The 20,686-nt window shown below is 41.1% G+C and overlaps 1 protein-coding gene across 1 annotated transcript in view; it reads left to right on the forward strand.

Annotated features, from left to right (window-relative positions):
- The window catches only part of MBNL2 (muscleblind like splicing regulator 2), a 155,151-nt gene extending 145,151 nt beyond the window's left edge, over nucleotides 1-10,000 (forward strand). The window contains exon 10 of the mRNA XM_040623938.1: nucleotides 7,240-10,000. Within this exon, the coding sequence (XP_040479872.1) occupies nucleotides 7,240-7,254 (15 nt within the window). The 3' untranslated portion in view covers nucleotides 7,255-10,000. The remainder of the gene's footprint in view (nucleotides 1-7,239) is intronic.
- Nucleotides 10,001-20,686: the final 10,686 nt, after the last annotated feature.

Below are 20,686 nucleotides of genomic sequence, written 5' to 3' on the forward strand. Positions count from 1 at the left end.
GCAGATGCTTTAACGACTGCGCTACCCAGGCGCCCCCATATTAATATTTTTAAATGATCATTTTTCATACATTGGAAAGTATATCTAAAAAGTCTTTTTGTTCAACTATGATAGGGTAGAAACTATTAGGAATGAGTCGTCAGCAAAATGACAACATTGAAAACAGAGGAATTAGAACTTTGAATGTAAACTTCCTGTTAATGACAGAGGAAAAAACAATAATCTTGACTATATTGCTCTTTACGGTCTGCTAAATACTGCGGGCATTCCGGCCAGCCTCACGTCGCCCTTCTCAAGAGTGAAACCCATTGTCATGTGTGAGAATTTTCTCCCACGACCCCAAAATCTGCCCACATAAAAACCCATTTTGAAAACAAGTCAAATATGGTATAAGACACTGCCTTCTCTGAGAACATTCCCCCCAAATAATGACTAGGACTGTTTTCCAAAGTGTCTCTTTATATACCGCTCATTACCTTTGAATTGTTTATGCAGTTCAAGTTTACATAGTCTTAAAATCGGCTCAAGTGGTTTAAAAGTGTTCATGTATTAACACGTATCGTTAGAATTGCTCTGATAAAGTTATGTTCACCGAACCCAAAGACGTTTGCTTTTGCCTTCGGTAATCCATGCTGTGACTAAGCACAGAATGACTTTGCAGCTGAAACGGTACAAATGTCCCTCTGCCTTTGTCCAGGTTCCTTCAACCAAAATACTTCACAAGTTTGGCCTCTCAGACAAAATCAGGGAATTTCAGACAGTAGCGACTGCCATGGGGAAGACGTGTGGAGATGGAGAGAGTATTAAACAGTGGGGAAATTGGAGGGTTGGGGAGGGAGGGCAGTAGATAGCAGTGAAGAGAAACGTGCATGACAGAATAAAAAGGAAAAAACTGTAAAAAGAAGAAGAAGAAAAAGCTGTTAGGATGGTGAACAACAGGCAATCCTCCTTAGCTTGGTCATAGTTTTAGGAAATTCTATTCGGTTTTCAGTTTTAAAATTAATAATTAGTTCTGTTTAAGGAGATAGTGACACATCCTCTTAAAAATTACCTCCCAAGGAAACGGGGCCTTGTACCCATGGAAGAAGACTTATAAGGAATCAACTAAGTCTAGAAGTTTTCTTCAGGTGGCATTTTTGTTTATCTGCCATATTTCCATCTTTGTGAGTGATTCTTCCCCCAGCCTGGAATATTTTCCCTCTTATCTGTCTGTAACAGGGAGTAGGGCAGGGAGAGATGTGTTTGTTTTCCTTGGGCATTCCCGAATCCTTGACTGCCCTGAAAGACTGCAGAGACATATATTGTCCGGAGGATTCTCCTGCTGCCATTGCTGTGTCTCGCTTGTGAGCGGTCTGTTGGTCTTCTGCCGATGCCAGCATCGTAGTACTGTGTCCTCGGTAAACATTGATTCAGCCCTCTGTGCACCCAGCAGTTTATAAATGCCTCCTGTGTGCCCAGCCCTGTCCTAGACATTAGGGATATAAAATGAATGAAACACTGCCTCATTCTTACAAAACTCAGTTTTGCCGTGGACCCAGTTAATGCAGCGGCCTTGCTTGGAAATGTCCACTTGAGATCCCTTGTGAGTGCTATTCAGATCCACTGAGATGCTTTCAGATTTCGGCAAAACCACACAAATATTTTATAAGGCATATTTTATCCACATCTTCAAACTCCACACTACAGAGACACTATCGGATGGCTCTCCGCAGGAGGACTTAAGTTAAAACCTTATTCTTCTCTTCTAATTGTTTTGTGGTCTGGATCCATAGGAACAGTCGGGTCTTTTTACTGAAATGATTTTCCTATCAATTAAGCCAAGCAGTAAGCGTTCCTACTGACTTTAGTATTGAGCTAACATTTTAAAAGACAGCTCATCTGACATCCCTGAATCTTTGTAATGATTGCATAAAAAGTGTGAATATTTCTGGAAGCTCACAATTTCCATAATTATTCATCTGTTCAGTCCCTGGCTATCCATCACAAGTGGTGGTACACGGTGCCTCTGAAGCCCAGGAGAAATGCCATGTTGACCCGTCTTCTTTGGCCCCATCTGGCACGAGGGCTAGTCAGTTCGGCAGTTGAGTGAATGGTGCCGACGCACTCCGGTTCAGTGTTTCAGCCTCTGCACAGACTGTTTGGCTTTCAACCAAGTGCGTTTCTCACTCTGGTCAGCTCTTTTTCAAGTGTCCACCAGGGGTCAGGGCATAGGGATGGCTCAGCCAAAATCTGTCATCATCTTGGAAGAGACAAGGCCATGTAGGTATTTCATATCTGGTGAATCAGGAAAGGGAGGGACAATCGTTTTTTCTTAGAGGGAGCTTGTTGGTCAAGGACCCAGTTCCTCTGGGTGAAAGTCAGATGTCTGCAAGTTGCAGGATTCACTCCCCGTTAGACCCCCTCCCCGGTTTCGGTGCTCCTGCAGCCTTGGCCACCGCCTGGCTCAGGAAGCTCCAAGCCGGGCTCAGCGGATCGCTCCTCCCGGGAAGTGAGGCTCAAAGAGGACACAGCCCAAGGAGTTATTGGAACCACACAGAGCTATTTTCTATAATGTGAATTAGTTGCTGAATTTCCAGCTGCTTCTGGAAAGCGGAAAGGTCCGGCAGTGGAGAGCCGGGTTTCTGCACAAGGCAGCTGGCCGGGCTGGCGAGCGGCTCCTCCGTCCTTGTAGGCAGCGGCCGTCCGTGTGCCACACTCGCCCCCTGACCCGCTCACTCCCGCGCACCTCCCGCTGGGCCCCCGGTCGGTGGGTTTACCACCCAGGGACCCCGTCTGCTCTGTCATAAGCCTGACTGCCACTGCAGCACGGTCAGCGGTAGGCACTTCGCCAAGGACGCAGAGGTTATTCAGGGACCGCCCATCACACATTTCGTGGGAAACAACCCATCTGCTGTTCTTTGGGGCCATTCGCGCTCTGCCTTCAGTAGCTAAACACCAGGCCACTTGGGTGCTGGCTTGTACGGGGACAGCGTAAGGCTGTGGACTAAGCAGAAGCGTCAGATTCTGAAATCCGACCCCCTGAAGGACCTGCTAAGACGTGGCCGCGTGGCAGATAGTCTCGTTCCAACCGAGGGCCCTCCGGACACTCACGCGTGTGCTGGTGCTTTGAGAGCAACTGTGTCTTTGTTTTAAAAATAGATAAAAATAGAATTGCCGATTTTGTGGGCATCAGCTAGTCCCATTTTTTGTGTGTTCTCCTTCTGGTGGAAAAAGGAATTGAAAGTAAGCCTTTCCAAAGTTGGGAATTTTGATTGACCGTACAAGATTGACGAGCATCTTAGTTTAGTCATCGATCCCCCTTCTTCATCATGGTCCTTAAATGAGAAGGTACTTAAATTCAAGAGGCGAGTCTGTCAGAAAGACGGACAGAAGGGCAGCCTGTTCAGTGCATTTGAGGTCTGCCCCGTCCGATCCGGCGCCGGGGTCCTCAGAAGCTGCAGCCGCGGACCTGTGACGGCCGGGGTTCTGCCACCCCGAGCGGACGTGTGTGCGGCGTCCGCCTGGAGGAGGCCCGGGGTAGAATGTGGTTGGCCACCCAGGCAAGGACTTCCTGGGGACGGGCCCGCAGCCCCCGGTCCCTCAGCAGTCTCCACCCATCGGCTCCCCCAGACAGTCGCTGCTGTCTCCTGCACAGTGCTCCGTGCTGTTTGCTGTAGGCCAGCCCCAGGGCCCCCCCTTTCCCTGGTTCCCAGGCTCCTATAGCAGTTCCCCTGAGCCCTGATCTCCACCGGCACCATGAGAGGTATAGACGATGGCCTTTGGCATCCCTGTTTCCCCTGGTCAGTGCAGACTGTCACTGCATCCTGGAGGGGACTCCCATGCCGGCGGGCAGACTGAGCTGGCATCTCTAACTCACGCTGGCTTGCACAAGCACTTTGTACATCGTGCAAACCAGTGAAAACCATTCGTGCTGCCTTTCCTGTGTCTACAAAAATATGACTGGCAGTACTGACCTTGCTCTTAGGGTTCTGGCAAAAACCACTCGGTGCCCCCTGGAAAATCAAGGGGTCATCTATTCAAATTAAAACAAAACAACAATGACACTTCAGAGAGGGGATTTCTGGGGAACCCAACGTGGTAGCCATCTCTCTGACTTATACACACTCTGGCAGACCCCAGGAGAATTTTCCATTGCCCCTTCCAAGAAAACCCAGGCTGCAGGGCCTGGAAGTTGAGGAAGGAACTTTGATCTCAGTTTTGGCGAGTGCAGGGCAGGAAGGATGCCACTGACAGCAGGTCTGTCAAGGTCACTTTGGTGAACTGTGGTTTAATTCACTGTTCTTTAAAATGGACAGGCTCAGGGTAGGACTTGTCAATATCGGGTTCATAGCCCATGTTTCAGGGCCACATATAAAGAGAGCACAGGCAGGGTGGGCAGAGGGAGAGGGAGAGAGAGAATCTTAAGCAGGCTTCACGGCCGACGCAGAGCCCGATGCAGGGCTCTATTTCACAGCCCTGAGATCATGACCTGAGCCAAAATCAAGAGTCAGACTCAGCGGACTGAGCCACCCAGGCGCCCCCAGCCTGCTCTTTTATGAACGCACTTTTTGTACCTATATTGAAATACTCAGCCTCTAAAGGTTTTGATCCCGCTGGCCATTAAAATTATAGGGAAGATTGAAGACATTTTTATGTATAGAACATATATATCCATGTAGAATCGGAGCGGCAACAGGGAAGGCCACAAATGTACCTATTCATCTGATTTTAAATTATGTGTCTTTGGTGCGAATTAAAAATACAATCTGACTAAAGAAAAACCATATTTAAAACTAGACAGAAGAGCCCTCTTTCCTTCGAAATGGCTTCTCTACACCCTTCCCCCCCATGCCTAACCCCCCCCCAACACACACACGTTGGCTCTTCTCTTCCCTCCAGGGCTACCCCCCAGCTGGAAACTGCCCTGTCCCCCTGTGGGCCCTCGGGCCTGTGGTGTCCCACGTCACACTACAGTCCCCTGACATCAGAGACAGCAAATCAAAAGGGCAGCAGGTTACTTCAGGGGCGGTCGGTAGCTGGTCCTCATCCAGACGCCTGTCTGTATTTCCAGACTGCGTTTCCCCCCAGAGAACACTTAATTCAGATTGTACCGGCGAGCTACGTTTCTCAGAAAAAAAAAAAGAAATTAAAAATCAAATTATATTTTCCAGAAAAATGCTACCACCCCCAAAAATGAAACACTCAAAAGCTTTCTTACCTCCTAAAATCAAATCTCTTGGACCTCTTGAAGCTCACAGCTGCTAGGAGAGTAATTCATTTATTATTTTTTTTTATACCACAGAGGATAGTCCACAAGCTAGCCGAGGACATAGACCAGGGTAGAACTTTTTATATTTAGTCTTTATGCATATAATGGATCCGAGGTAGGCGGGGGCAGAGGGGAAGGGCAGGCTGGGTGAGCCCAGGTAATGCTCTAACTGCAAGGTTAATTTACAGTTCACTTAACCCAGGTGGTTGTACATGTCTCTGTGTCGGGTATGAGTCCAAGGCCTTGCTGTAACTAATTTCTCTAATTGCCCGTTGCTAGGCTTTCTGTAGAAGACTTTTCTTTCCAGGTGGTTAAGAATATCATTCTATATGGCAATTTAGTGTCACTTAATATGCAAGGATGTGAATATATTCCAAAATATATATTATTTATATATTGACTTAGGAAATTGCAAGCTGTTGTGCCATAAATATTTTAGAGGGAGTCTTGCTAAAGGAAAAAGAAAGAAGAAAGAGAAAAGGACACGATTTGATGTCCTGGGGCATGTTCTTAATTTGGAAACCTTACAGATAGCATTGAAGTTAAGGGACAAAATAGAATAATTCCTATTTAATAATCAGATATCTAAACCCAAAAGTGAAGTTATAACATAACCATCTGAAGAATTTGATATTGGCAATTTGCATGGTTATTCAAAGACACTATGATAATATTTACATATCAAATTATTACATCTCCTTTTTATTGGTCTATCAGTATATGAGACAAGGAATGTGATTTTTCCCAATTAATTTTAAATTTCCAGGAACTCTGAAGTTTTGAGTTTCCATTTTGTATAAGTATTTAATATAAATGAGTTCTTCCTCTACTTTTATCAATTCCATACAAACCCGTACGTTCCAATAAGTCCAGGGATACTCCTATTTATTTCACAGGAGGAATTATTTGAGTTGGTACTATTTGAGTAAATACTAAAACTGTTTCATGCAAACTGCAGGAGCACCCACTTAAAAGGAAAAATGTCGACATATGTGAATTCTAACATAATGGGATAAGAATTTATACATAGAAATGAGGCTTTTATTAGGAATTGGATCCCATTGTGCAGCAATATTAGCTTGATCATAAAGAATTGTCACTGTTTTTTTCCCCTAAACATAGATTCTTGGCAGTTTAATAAATATTTCATTAATTGCACAAAGTTTGGTTGAAGCATTACACAAAGAATAAATAGTTTTGTTAGAACATGTTAAAAGGTTGGCTTTTTAAAAGCTTGACATTTAGAGGCCTGGGTCACACAGGGCAACCTCCCTGTCTTTTTGCAAACGTATGGAGTTGGAAATCAAGCTCCTGGGACCACGATTTGCATCTGACAGTTTAGCTTTGTCTGTGCTTTTGGATTTATTTAGAATGTTTTAACTGCTTTATTAGAATGTGGCCCCTTTTTCCCTTTAATTTGGGACATACAGACGTTCCCTGAATTTGAAACCGGTGGTTTTTACACCTTGGGAACAAAATCACTTTCGATGGGAATACATCTCTGAATTTTACATGCAAGTTAACAAATAAATAACAATTTATTATACATTTAAAAATATTTACATTTAAACTTTTCCCACAACTTTCCATGTACAAACTAATTCTCTGATTAGACTCCCTGATCACCTTAGCAGATATTACTTGGATGATAATGGGAACATATCAGAAAGAGACACGAAGCAAAAACTACAAAAGGAGCTCAGGGCCTAAGCACACTGCATGCTCACACACATGCTGTCAGAGTTTTACAGAAAATACGGTCGTGTGCATTCGAATCCCCATTCCTTACAGAGGCCCCATGGCAGGAGCGCTTATGTGTAAAAGTTTCGGCATAAAGGGTGGGGATTGCTCAAAATCACGATTGCCTCAAAAGATGAAAATATGTCAAAATGAGAAATGGAAGAAAATTCCTATTTTCAAAGAGTAAAACTTGAAACTCGTTTTCTCGCACAGAAGGGTGTCTAAAGCACGCTTGTCTTTTTCTTTAACAGATAATTCTGAAATAATCAGCAGAAACGGAATGGAATGCCAAGACTCTGCATTGAGAATAACTAAACATTGTTACTGTACATACTATCCTGTTCCCTCCTCAATAGAGTTGCCACAAACTGCATGCTAAATAAAGAATTAGTTCTTCCGGACAGACCACAACTCTAAGAAGCTAGTGCTGCTCTCTCATATATGAGTATTAAATATGGTATGCTTAGTATATTCCAACCTAAGATAGTTAACTACCTGAGACCAGCTGTGACGTTTAAAGACATAAAGGATAAAGTTTACTTTTCAAGGGTTTCTAAACATAGTTTCTGTCCTAGGAATATTGTCTTATCTCCATAACTATAGCTGATGCAGAAAAGCCCAACCAATGTACTCATTTCGATCGAGAATATTTCCAAGTTAGCAATAAACAATTAGCAGTAGTTCAGAAATCTATTCCGAGGGCAGGTTTGATTCTAACGCCAATTACTACCCGCTGGATCAGAGAGTGCGTTTCGCTTCTTCACGACACGAATGCTGCAGCAAAGGTGAGAAGTGAAGTAAAACTCACGCCTGTGCTACAGGTCTAAAATTTGAATGGAAATTCAAGCACAAGTACGGGGACACATCAAAGTGTGGTATTTGGTTTGCCTGGAGATGCCGCATTGAATCGTGTGATTCTAGAATAACATTAACTAGATTGAAAAAGAAACTTTGCACGGTATGAGCTTCATACCCCACCAAACAAAGTCTTGAAGGTATTATTTTACAAGTATATTTTTAAAGTTGTTTTATAAGAGAGACTTTGTAGAAGTGCCTAGATTTTGCCAGACTTCATCCAGCTTGACCAGAATGAGAGGCCCATGCCAACAGTCTAATCTAAGGAATTAGTTTTTCAAACTCACCATCCGGTTGCCTGTTACACAATAACTTCTAAACTAAAAACCTAGTCAAACAACGAAGCTGTAGGTGAGGAGATCTGTATAATATTCTAATTTAAGTAAGTTTGAGTTTAGTCACTGAAAAGTTGTGACTTTAATCTAAATTACTATGTAAACAAAAAGTAGATAGTTTCACTTTTTAAAAAATCCATTACTGTTTTGCATTTCAAAAGTTGGATTAAAGGGTTGTAACTGACTACAGCATGGAAAAAAATAGTTCTTTTAATTCTTTCACCTTAAAGCATATTTTATGTCTCAAAAGTATAAAAAACTTTAATACAAGTACATACATATTATATATACACATACATATATATATACTATATATGGATGAAACATATTTTAATGTTGTTTACTTTTTTAAATACTTGGTTGATCTTCAAGGTAATAGCGATACAATTAAATTTTGTTCAGAAAGTTTGTTTTAAAGTTTATTTTAAGCACTATCGTACCAAATATTTCATATTTCACATTTTATATGTTGCACATAGCCTATACAGTACCTACATAGTTTTTAAATTATTGTTTAAAAAACAAAACAGCTGTTATAAATGAATATTATGTGTAATTGTTTAAAACATCCATTTTCTTTGTGAACATATTAGTGATTGAAGTATTTTGACTTTTGAGATTGAATGTAAAATATTTTAAATTTTGGCATCACCGCCTGTTCTGAAAACTAGATGCACCAACCATATCATTTTTGTTGGAGAAAAAAAAGAAATCCGCCATTTTTATTCATGTCGGTCGACGTCTCATGACCATCTTATATTGTAGATTTGATAACCCCATCGAAAGAAAATCACATTCTAAGTGTGATCTTACGTAGTGCTTGTATCGTGGCATTTGTTTTAATTTGTGGGAAAGTATTGTATCTAACTTGTATTTCTTTGGTAGTTTCATCTTTATGTATTATTGATATTTGTAATTTTCTCAACTATAACAATGTAGTTACGCTACAACTTGCCTAAAACATTCAAACTTGTTTTCGTCTTTTCTTTTTTCTTTCTTTGTTATTTCACTTAAACTCATTGAAAACATAGTATACATTACTAAAAGGTAAATTACAGGAATCACTGAAATATTTTTGTAGACTAATTGTTGTCACATTGTCTTTCTTTTGTTTCATCTTGATTTTTAAAATTATTAGCACACAGCTATTTTCAGCCCTTTAATAATGGAGCATCAAAAACATCACCTGTATCCCCAAACAAATATAGAAGACTGTATTTTTACTATGATATCCATTTTCCAGAATTGTGATTATAATATGCAAAGAGTCATAAATATGCCATTTACAGTAAGGAGGAGGCAAGGCAAATGCATAGATGTACAAATATATGTACAACAGATTTTGCTTTTTATTTATTTATAATGTAATTTTATAGAATAATTCTGGGATTTGAGAGGATCTAAAACTATTTTTCTGTATAAATATTATTTGCCAAAAGTTTGTTTATATTCAGAAGTCTGACTATGATGAATAAATCTTAAATGCTTTGTTTAATTACGAAAATAAAATCACCAATATCCAAGACATGAAGATAGCAATTCAACAAATACTGTAGTTAAGAGATGAACTCGCCACTTGTATGGAAACTACATTTCACTCTTGGTTTTCAGGATATAACAGCACTTCAACAGAAATATTCTTTCAGCCATACCACTGGTAACATTTCTACTAAATCTTTCTGTAACACTTAAAGAATTCCCTCATTCATTACCTTACAGTGTAAACAGGAGTCTAATTTGTATCAACTCTATGTTTTGGTTGTAATATTCAGTTCACTCACCCAATGTACAACCAATGAAATAAAAGAAGCATTTAAAAGGATTTCTGGTCTTTCTCCTTTTTGTGTTGAGACACATGGTTAATTAGCAGAACAAAACACATTCTCCTAGAAAACCTTTGGTGACTTCAAAGGAGAGCAAGCTCTGGTCTCCGAATGGGAGATTGACGGGTTTTGCTTTTAGTTTTGGCTTTTTTAACAAAAAGAAGAGCAAATTGAAGGGGTCATTTTAGAAGTTCATCTAAAAATTAGAAATAAAGATAAATCCCACCACTTGGCCCACCTCTTCAGGATTCTGCCTGATAATGAAGAGAACATTAGTAACCAAATGGGAACAAAATATCTGTTTCATTAAGACAAGAAAGCACCCCACTAACCCCAAAGGCAGGCTTCTGGCAAGAGCCTGACTGGCCCACACGGCTCGCAGCTGTGGCTGCAGAGAGAGGCAGAATGGTGAGTCGTGTCCCGCGCAGACACCATGCGTGGCCAGGTGGGCCAAGGAGACAAGAGCTGAGCATAACACCTGAGGGCAGGGGCTCAGCAAAGACTCCCCCACCAGGTGGTGCGCGCCTTCTGACCTTTCTCCTTCCTCAGCCCTTTGGGGCCCACGGTGTTTCTCAAGCAGGGCGGTGTTAGCTGTTGGGTTGGACCGGTCCTTGTCATGCAGAGGTTGGCATCACCTCCTTTACAGGCCAAGGCAGGAACGGGGCGGGGGGGAGGGGGGGAGGTTTTTTTCCAGGGTTAGGTTTAAGGCTTCAGCCTTCTGGTGGTTACGTTACTGCTTACAAGGAAGAGTAAGAAACACATTCAACAGATTGGGAAGATGCAGAATAAAGCCCCTGGTATTTTTATTATTTTTTTTTAATGTTTTTTTATTATATTATGTTAGTCACCATACAGTACATCCCTGGTTTCTGATGTAAAGTTCGATGATTCATTAGTTGCGTATGACACCCAGTGCACCATGCAATACGTGCCCTCCTTACTACCCATCACCGCGGGTGTTTTTAAACGGTGCCGCCGGGATTCACACCTTTGAGGGTGTTTGAAAAACTGGCTGTCTGGACAAGCAGTGTTTTTACTGTAATGCAGAAGAGAAGCTGCTGTCACATCAGAAGCTCGGGCCAAGAAAACATTCTCTGTTAATAGTTAAGTTCAAGGTATCAACTTTGGGGAACAAGTTGTTATCTTAAGGGAAAGATCTAAGACAAACTACTTAAAATTTTCACACCTGGTTTTATGAAGTGTCGTTTCCATCAGTAGACTGACTTTTCATGGTACCACATCGAAATCAAAAGTGAAACTTAAACCTGAGAGAGTAAAACTAGTTCACTTCTTCCTCATGGAAAATAGTTAAATATAAAATATCAATTATTCTACAATTACCTGCCAGTAGAGAAGGGTTATTTCAATTTGGGGGGGGGGCCAATTAAAAATAATGCTTTAAACCCAGAAATAGACTCTTTTGTTATTAATCCAAGTTCTTTTGCAACACTTTAAAGATTTTAGGGGCAGCCAGGCAAACTAAAATATAGTTCAATATTCTAATATTTGTGGGAATAAAATACTGGCTTGCTAAAGAATGATATCTTCCTCCTCCAAAACATCCTAGTGTTTCTAAAACACTGGGCTATTGCTGTTGGACTGCTCTATCGCCACAGAAATGACTGAGTCACTATGACTAAGTATGATTTATACAAAATGAAACATAATAATGGTTTCCCTACGTGCTCTTGGTTGGGGAGGTAGATGGCAGACATGAGGATGGGGTGGAATTGAGAATGTTCACCAGGGACCTACTTATGTGCCAAGTCCTAAGCTAAATGGTCTATATAGGTTTTCAACAAGCCCAAACTGTGTCATTGAAGAGAATCACTAATAACTGAGAAGTAAATTCTAACTACTACAAAGATTCCTACTCAAGGCATTACAGATTCTCCTGTGAGAAGTAGCCTCATTCTAGATCAACACTACCTTTCAGGGTCTGCCTGCGGGATGACTAGAGCTCCAGCTCGGCCAGATCCTCCACCCGGGTTGTTCCAACCGCACGTGGCCTCTCTGTCTCCCTCTCACTCAGCTATTCTGAAAAACAACTGCCCACCCATTGGAAGTGTCCCTCAGCCACCACCCTCTCCCACAACGTAAATGTTGTATGTGCTCCTTGGCCTGTATTTTAACCAAACCATTCAGATAGCCCCACCGAGTTTGGTGAAAGCCATCAAGCTGCTTCCCTGATAGGATATGACCAGACGGTAACTTTGGTTCATATACACTTGACATAATCCTTAGCATTACGATGGGGTCCCGGGTGGCTCAGTCGTTAAGCGTCTGCCTTCGGCTCAGGCCGTGATCCCAGGGTCCTGGGATCAAGCCCCACATGGGGCTCCCTGCTCCACTGGCAGCCTACTTCTTCCTCTCCCACTCCCCCTGCTTGTGTTCCCTCTCTCACTGGCTGTCTCTCTCTCTGTCAAATAAATAAATAAAATCTTTAAAAAAAAATCCTTAGCATTACGAGGGAACTATTATACCCACCAAGCAGACAAGAAACCAAGACTCATAAAAATTAAGTAACTCTTCCAAGACGACTTAGAGTGGCAGAACTCTGAACCCCTGGCTTGTCTTAGTTCTACGGTCAGGCTGACATGAGCTGTATTTGTAGCCTCCCCCGGGTCAACATTTCAGAAAAGAATTCAGAGTAAAGCATCCATCCAAGTCTAAGGTAAAGCTATAATAAGAGGTTATATAAACTAGGTTATAAAAACAAGTTTTTGGCCCTATCACAAGGATACGATTTATGAAATATTTTGAAGCTATGGCTGCAAAGTATTCTTCCAGATTTAGGATGGAGCCCAATTCTTTATTAGGACCAGAGGGGACTGGAAGGAATCTCACATTGTATCATCTCTCCAGTGTTACAGGTTTTCGTTTCACTGTTGTTGTTTTATCAAGCTTCTATATGGTTCTCTTGAAATTAAAAATAATGAAAACCATGGCAATTTTCTCAGTAAGGACATGCCATTAAGTCATGATGAAGCAGGCCCTGAAAAGAATGAATTTTTGGATAAAGATCACACATGGGTCACATAAGCCCTAAAATCCAACTGCGTCCAGAGTCCGCCAAGTTAGATTTTGGTGGTGGTCCTTTCTCTCGTAACTTTACCAGGGTTTTCCCAGGACTCTGGTTTATATAAACACAGGTTTATTTATCAGTCTTCACGTGTAAACTAAAATGGTCTAAATTAGGGAAGTCTAACTCTTCCTTTGCAAACCCTCTGTTTGAAGAAGGGCTACCCTATAGAAGGGCTACCCAGGCGACACAGGAGCCAAGTGCCCTGATCGCAAGGGGCTCTGGGCTCCTGAGCTGTGGCTCGCAATTAGCTCTGCAGGGCAGAGCTGGGAAGCCACTCACTTGATTTAAAACCCGGGGTTTTCAACAGGGAGAAAAGCACATTCCAAGTAGCATGACAGCTTTGACCTGCTTTCCGCGCCAACTGATAGGACCTACAGAGAAATAACAAACGCACTACAGGTTAAATATCCGTTCAGCGCTCGCTCACACACACATGCACACAGGAGCAGGGAGAGCGGCCTACACACACTATTATCCAGAAACACGAAGTTGAGGCTTTTTCGCTTCTGCAGAAGAAGATCAGGAAGCTCAGGGTCCGCCCTTCACTACAGTGGAACAGTCCAGAGCAGTTTCCAGTCAGACTGTCCACGCTGGACTCCCAGCTCTGCTTCCTCCAGCTTCTAGGCTTCGGCGTTTTTCCTCGGGAAGCTGGGGCTGCCAATAGGGTCTTCCTCACCAGGACGTTATAAGGATTAAATACGAGAAGATACACTGACCACAGAACGGAGCCTGACAGGTGGCGAACTCCCGGCAAACAGGAGTTACTGTTCTTAAAATAATATTAAAATAAGCTCTTGTGTTTCCCTGTAAATATTTATCTCCTCTTTCTAACCAAACATCTCTTGGCAACTAAGAGGCACCTCTTCTGTTTCCTCGATGACAATTAATGTCAAAAGCTGACAGGCAAATTATAGGGAATTTATCATCACAAATAATGAGCCGCATTATTTCTGTGGAAGCCTACAATTACATCAATTCAACAAATGCTCTCTGAGCCCTGACTAAGCACTGCTCAGCTGTTCAAGGGATGTGAGCAGAGTCCAATCCCTGCCCTCAAGAAGCTTCCCAAGTGGCAGGAGAGGAAGGGTAAAGCTGGAAACAACGGACAAAGCATGAAGCCCACTGTATTAGTTTCCTAGGGCCACCATGACAAAGCCCTGTAGAGGGCAGCTTACAACAGAAATTTATTCTCTCACAGTTCTGGAAACTAGCAGTCTGAAATTGAGGTGTTAGCAGCACCCCACTCCCTCTGAGACTCTGGATAGAATCCTTCCGTGTCTCTTCCTAGCCTCTGCTGGTGGCCATCAGTCCTTGACGTTCCCTGACCCACAACTGATTGCTCAGATCTCTAACCCTGTCATCACCTGCCCTGCTCCCTGTCTGTCTCTGTTTTAAAGATATCTTCTTTTAAGGTTACCAGTCATATGGGATTAGGGCCCACCCTTATGACCCATCTTAACTTGATTAAATCTTACAAAGACCCTTTTTCCAAATAAGGTTACATTCACAGGTGCTAGGGGCTGGGATGTCAGGGATACAATTCCACCTACAACAACTAATAGGAGCCTAAATGAAGACTGGTTTCTATAGATCTCAAAGTATCAACAAAAGGGTGTGTGTTGCCTCTTCAGTGAAAAAATTCCACCTACATGATGTAATGTGACCAGTCACGACCCCCAGGCCTCTTTCGTTTGTTTGCTTTGTTTTGCTTTTGTTTGCAGAAGGAAGCAGTTGGACTACAAGATCTCTAATTTCTAGATGCAATATTCTGTGATTTAGTCAGCAACGTAGCGTGGTCTTGACTGGCCTCAATATTTATTTTACTTGGTAGTGTTGATTTGCAAATCTATGTCATTGTTTCTAAGTTTTTGGTGATTAGATTAGTTTTTCTTAGTCCATGCGGCAGGGACAGGCTCTTCCTTTCTTTCCACATGCATGGAATTCCAGCAGTCAGGCACAAGTTGCAGCCACGCTTGGCCAGGAAGGCCAAGTGTTCTATCTGCAACAAGAACAATGGTATCTAACATTTCCTGTGCCCTTATATTGTGATAACCTCTTAGCATGAATCGTCTCATTTAATCTTTACAACGCTCTATGGTTGCTTCTATTATTAGCATCCCAATTTACAGATGAGAAAACTAAGAACTGGAAATATTAGATGTCTTAACCAAAGTTACAAAGTTTGTGGTAAAATGGGCATTGAAACCAGGCGGTCTGGTTCTAGGTCCACAATGCTTTACTATCCCACTATCCCAAATGTGGTCCTTGAACGTGCTTTGGGAGAACTTGGGCACTTGTTAGAAATGCAGAATCCCTCGGGGCGCCTGGGTGGCTCAGTGGTTAAGTGTCTACCTTCAGCTCAGGTTATGATCCCAGGATCCTGGGATCAAGCCCCACATCGGGCTCCCTGCTCAGCGGGAAGCTTGCTTCTCCCTCTCCCACTCTCCCTGCTTGTGTTCCCTCTCTTGCTGTCTCTCTCTCTGTCAAATAAATAAGTAAAAATCTTGAAAGAAAGAAAGAAAGAAAGAAAGAAGAAAGAAAGAAAGAAAGAAAGAAAGAAAGAAAGAAAGAAAAGAAAGAAAGAAAAATGCAGTATCCCAGGCCCCACCTCAGACCTACCGAGGCTGAATCTGCATTTTAGCCACATCCTCGGTGATTCATATGCACATTAAAATCTGAGAGGTGGCACTATGCTAACCAGGGCCAACCTACCTCTAGAGGCTTTACTGACTCTAGAAAGCAGACCAACAGAAAACCAATACCAACACTTGACCATTCCGATGTCCCTCTGCAATAACTGCACTCAAAAGTGTTGTGATTAATTGGATGCAAACTGTGGTCTCTCTGATTTCAGTCCTGTCTTTTCTCCATAGAGCACCTAGTACCTTCATAAAATAGAAATCAGACCTCAGCATCGTCCCAATCAGAAGTGGGTCCATGCCAGGTTTTGTGGGGTCTAAAGGTTATAAAATTGTGAGGAAGGGAGTCTTTAAAAATCCAAAAACTAAATATAGCATGAAATATGAAAATAAATATACAGAAAAACATAAGCAACATGCCATTTTTATGAATTAACCATTTGACACACCTCTATCATGTTTTACTTAAATTTTTTACTGTATCTCTTTTTGATTACATCCTCCTATGACAACATTTTTGTAATACCATTTTCTATATAAAGAACAGAAAGGTAATTCAATCTTCAAGCACGGTTGGCTACATTTTTTCTTAGTGTTAATGTTTTTGTACTGATAATTTAACATTCAACTTCATACACACACACAGAGCTCATTGTACACTTACAGATTCATGCCCTACAAACACAAAAATTTTGGTAAGTTCTATTTTTCATGTTTCTGATCTAAAAAGATGAAATTTATTGGGCATTTATAATTGTTCATATTTAATTATCCTGACAGATGAGCGTCAATAAAGACCAAATCCTCTACTTAGAATTTTATGCATCTGATGTCTAAAAGATTTTTCCATGAACAATATGCATGTACAGGATTTCATATACATCACATATACAAGACTTCAAATCATTTTTTCTCTCCCATTACCCACTTACTTCTAGACCTGGGTGCTAGAGGATACACTCTCACTGCAATGCCAACCTCTGGCCCTGCACCTTCATGCCATTATGTCAGGTCAGGTGGTACTTATACCAAGATGGCTAGCAACAACACAACCACGTACAGAAATGGCTATGGACCATATAATTGTATTTTACAAAACCCAAGCTAGAAGTATCCTTGCTCAAAGTCCTCAGAGCCAGATCCCAAAAATGACAACAGCCATTCCAAAGCCACCCCACAAAAGGAAGTATGACAGAAGGGAAGTTAATGTGGAAAGAGACAGTGGTCCTCAACAACTGAAAGCTGTCTAGACCCATGACCATATAAACGTACTGGCAGGGTTCCTCCCAGGTTCTTGAAAGGACTCATGCAAATAAGAGGTCCTAAAGCTTAAGCTTCATTAGTTCCATGATACATCTGCCTCTATCCCCTACTTAAAACCAAAGCAAGGGGTGCCTGGGTGGCTGGGTCGGTTAAGCATGTGCCTTCAGCTCAGGTCATGATCTCAGGGTCCTAGGCTCAAGCCTGGCATAGGGATCCCTGCTCAGTGGGGAGTTTGCTTCTCCATCTCTCTGCCCCCCGCCCCCCGCTTGTTCTCTTTCTCAAATAAATAAAATCTATATAAACAAACAAGCTCCAATATTCAATGGTTTTCCACTGCTCTTATGATAAAAGAAAAAAGCTGAAGATGACACAATTAATGGAAAGATATTTCATGCTCAATATTGTTAAAATATCTATACTATCCAAAGCAATCTACAGATTTAATGCAATCCCTATAAAAGTATCAACAGCATTTTTCAGAGAACTAGAAAGAATAATCCTAAAATTTGTATGGAACCACAAAAGACCCCAGAGAGCCAAAGCAATCTTAAGAAAGAAGAACAAAGCTAGAGGTATCACAATCCCAGATTTCAAGATTTACTACAAAGATGTAATAATCAAAACAATATGGTACTGGCACAAAAAGAGATACATAGACCAATGCAACAGAATAGAGAACCCAGAAATATGGTTACATTAATGGTCATACTTATATGGGCAATTAATCTACAACAGTGGAGGCAAGAATATACAACAGGGAAAAGACAAGTCAGGTCAACAAATGGCACTAGGAAAACTGGACAGCTACATGCAAAAGAATTAAACTGGACCACTTTCTTACACCACACATAAAAATAAACTCAAAACGGATTAAAGACCTAGATGTGAGACTGAAACCATAAAACTCTTAGAAAAAAACATAGGCAGTAATTTCTTTGACATCAGCCGTAGAAATACTTTTCTAGATATGTCTCCTCAGGGAAGAGAAACAAAAACAAAATTAAACTATTGGGACTAAATACAAATAAAAATAAATAAATAAATATGAAAAAATATGAATATGAAAAATATGAAAAAAAATAATCACGGCAAAATAAAAATAAAAATAAAAAATAAATATGAATATGAAAAATATGAAAATATGGAAAATATGAATATGAAAATATGAAAAATATGAAAAATAAAAAATAATCATGGCAAAATAAAAATAAAAAATAAATATGAAAAAATATGAATATGAAAAATATGAAAAAAAATAATCACGGCAAAGGAAACTATCCACAAAATAAAAAGGCAACCTACTGAATGGGAGAAGATATTTACAAATGATATATCCAAGAAGGGGTTAATATCCAAAATATATAAAGAACTTATACAACACAACACCAAAGAAATAAATAATCCAATTAAAAATGGGCAGAGGACCTGAATAGGCATTTTTCCAAAGATGAATACAGATGGCCAACAGACACATGAAAAGATGCTGGACATCACTCATCATCAAGGAAATGCAAATGAAAACCACAATGAGATATCACCTCACACCTGTCAGAATGGCTAGAATCAAAAACACAAGAAATAAGTGTTAGTGAGGATGTGGAGAAAAAAGAACCCTGTGCACTGTTGGTAGGAATGCAAATTGGTGCCACCACTGTGGAAAACAGTATGGAAATTCCTCAAAAAATTAAAAATAGAAATGCCATACGATCCAGTATTTTCACTTCTGGGTATTTACCCAAAGAAAACAAAAATACAAATTTGAAAAGATCTATGCACCCATATATTCACTGCAGCATTATTTACAACAGTTAATATATGGAAGCAGCCTAAAGGTCCATCCATAGATGGCTGAAGAAGATGCGCATATACAATGGAATATTACTCAGCCGTAAAAACGAATGAAATCTTGCCATTTACAGCAACATGGAGGGGCTAGCGGGCATAATGCCAGGTGAAATAAACCAGACTGAGAAAGCCAAATATATGATTTCACAAATAAAGAAAGACAAACAAAAAACCAGAAACTTGAATACAGAGAACAAACTGGTGGTTGCCAGAGGGAAAGTGGTGGGGGGTGTGAAATAAAAGGGATTAAGAGCACATTTATCTTGACGAGCTCCTGGGCATGTACAGAATTGTTGAATCTTTATATCATATATCTGAAACTAATATAACATTATATGTTAATTATGCTTCGATTTTAAAAAAAGGGGGGGAGGAAAAATAGAAACCAAAACAAAACAAGATCCAATATTCAATGGTTTTCCCCTGCTCTTATGGTAAAATCCAAACCCTTTACCCTGGCCAACAATATCTCCAGCCTCATCCGATGTCATATTCCCCTGTGGTAATTACTGTCCAATCTCTCAGATCTCTTTTCTGTTTCTCAAATACACAGAGTCCTTTCTGCTTCCTGAATTCCTGTTCCTTTGCCTGAAATGTTCGTCTTCTCCCTCTGGGCATAGCAGAATCATCGACCGACTGGAATTCCATTGGCTACTGAGAGCTGCCTTGTCCAATGTCTCCTCTGTCCCCCAAGCATGGCCTTTGTCCAGCTGACTGAGAGGAGTATACAGGCCCAACTTCGCCCAACTGGAGGCAACACTGAAGGGTCATCTCTCACTCCCCATGGGGTGGGCTGAGGCCTTTGTTGAGACTGTCACAGCCCAACTTGCCCCTCTGCCCAATCCTGCTTCCTTCTTTCCCCTCCACAGGGCTTGGAATCTCTACCTCAGAGTCTGCTTCTCAGGGAATCCGAACTTGATAGAGAGGCAAATCTACCACTGATTAGCTCCATTATTCAAGCATTTGATTTCCTTTTAAATTGATGCAAGAAATATACTTAAAATCACAACTTGATTCTTTTTGACAAAGAAAATTGTTTGCTTATAAAAATGTCTTGCCTGAGAGAGTACTAAGTTAATCACAGAAGAAAAAGGCGAATAAGAAACAAGTCAAAACTGAAGTCTTTTTTATTATGTATTCCAAAAAGTAGGCAAAATCTCACCTACTGTAAGGGGAAATGCAGCTTTTATTTTAAAAGACACTAGTGAAAGTCACGTTTAATGGTCCAAATTTTTACTCTTAGTCTTTTATATTCCTGAGCCATATGTCAATTCTCATTTGAGAAGAAACCAGAAAAATGATGAAATTGTTTCTTACAAAAGCCAAACATCTTCCTACAAGGTTAAAGCAAAGGCGCTAAGGTCGTATTTGGTAACTACAACCCCGGAGCCAGACTCAGCTATAGAACACGAGGAATATAAAACTCCAGAATGTAGCCCGCTCAACCCGTCAGAGCCATCCAAAGCTAACTAGAGCGATTCTTCTATATCATTCAGTGTTCGCAAGCCGGAGGGGGTCACACTGGGAATTAATGCAGTTGATGGTACATCTATTGATGAGAAAAGCCTCCATTAGGACAGCAAGGAGTAATTAAGGAAACATACACACATAATCAATACTGAGATTATCCCAACTCCTCCAAGAGTCATCAATATGTTTCGAATAAAAACCACATATTTGGTGGTTTTGCTCTAGTAAATATCTTTACAGAGATCAATTAGCACGTTTAGTGCCCGACTAGCTAAAAACACGGACACTATAACTCATATATTCTACCCGCAGGAGCCACTGGCGTAGACAGGAAACTGGGTCAATCTGGAAGCCCTCTGCTGAGCATTGCTCTGGGCTGACGC

This window comes from Ursus maritimus, unplaced genomic scaffold (genome assembly GCF_017311325.1).
Source record: "Ursus maritimus isolate PB19 unplaced genomic scaffold, ASM1731132v1 scaffold_10, whole genome shotgun sequence".
Lineage (NCBI taxonomy): Eukaryota > Metazoa > Chordata > Mammalia > Carnivora > Ursidae > Ursus > Ursus maritimus.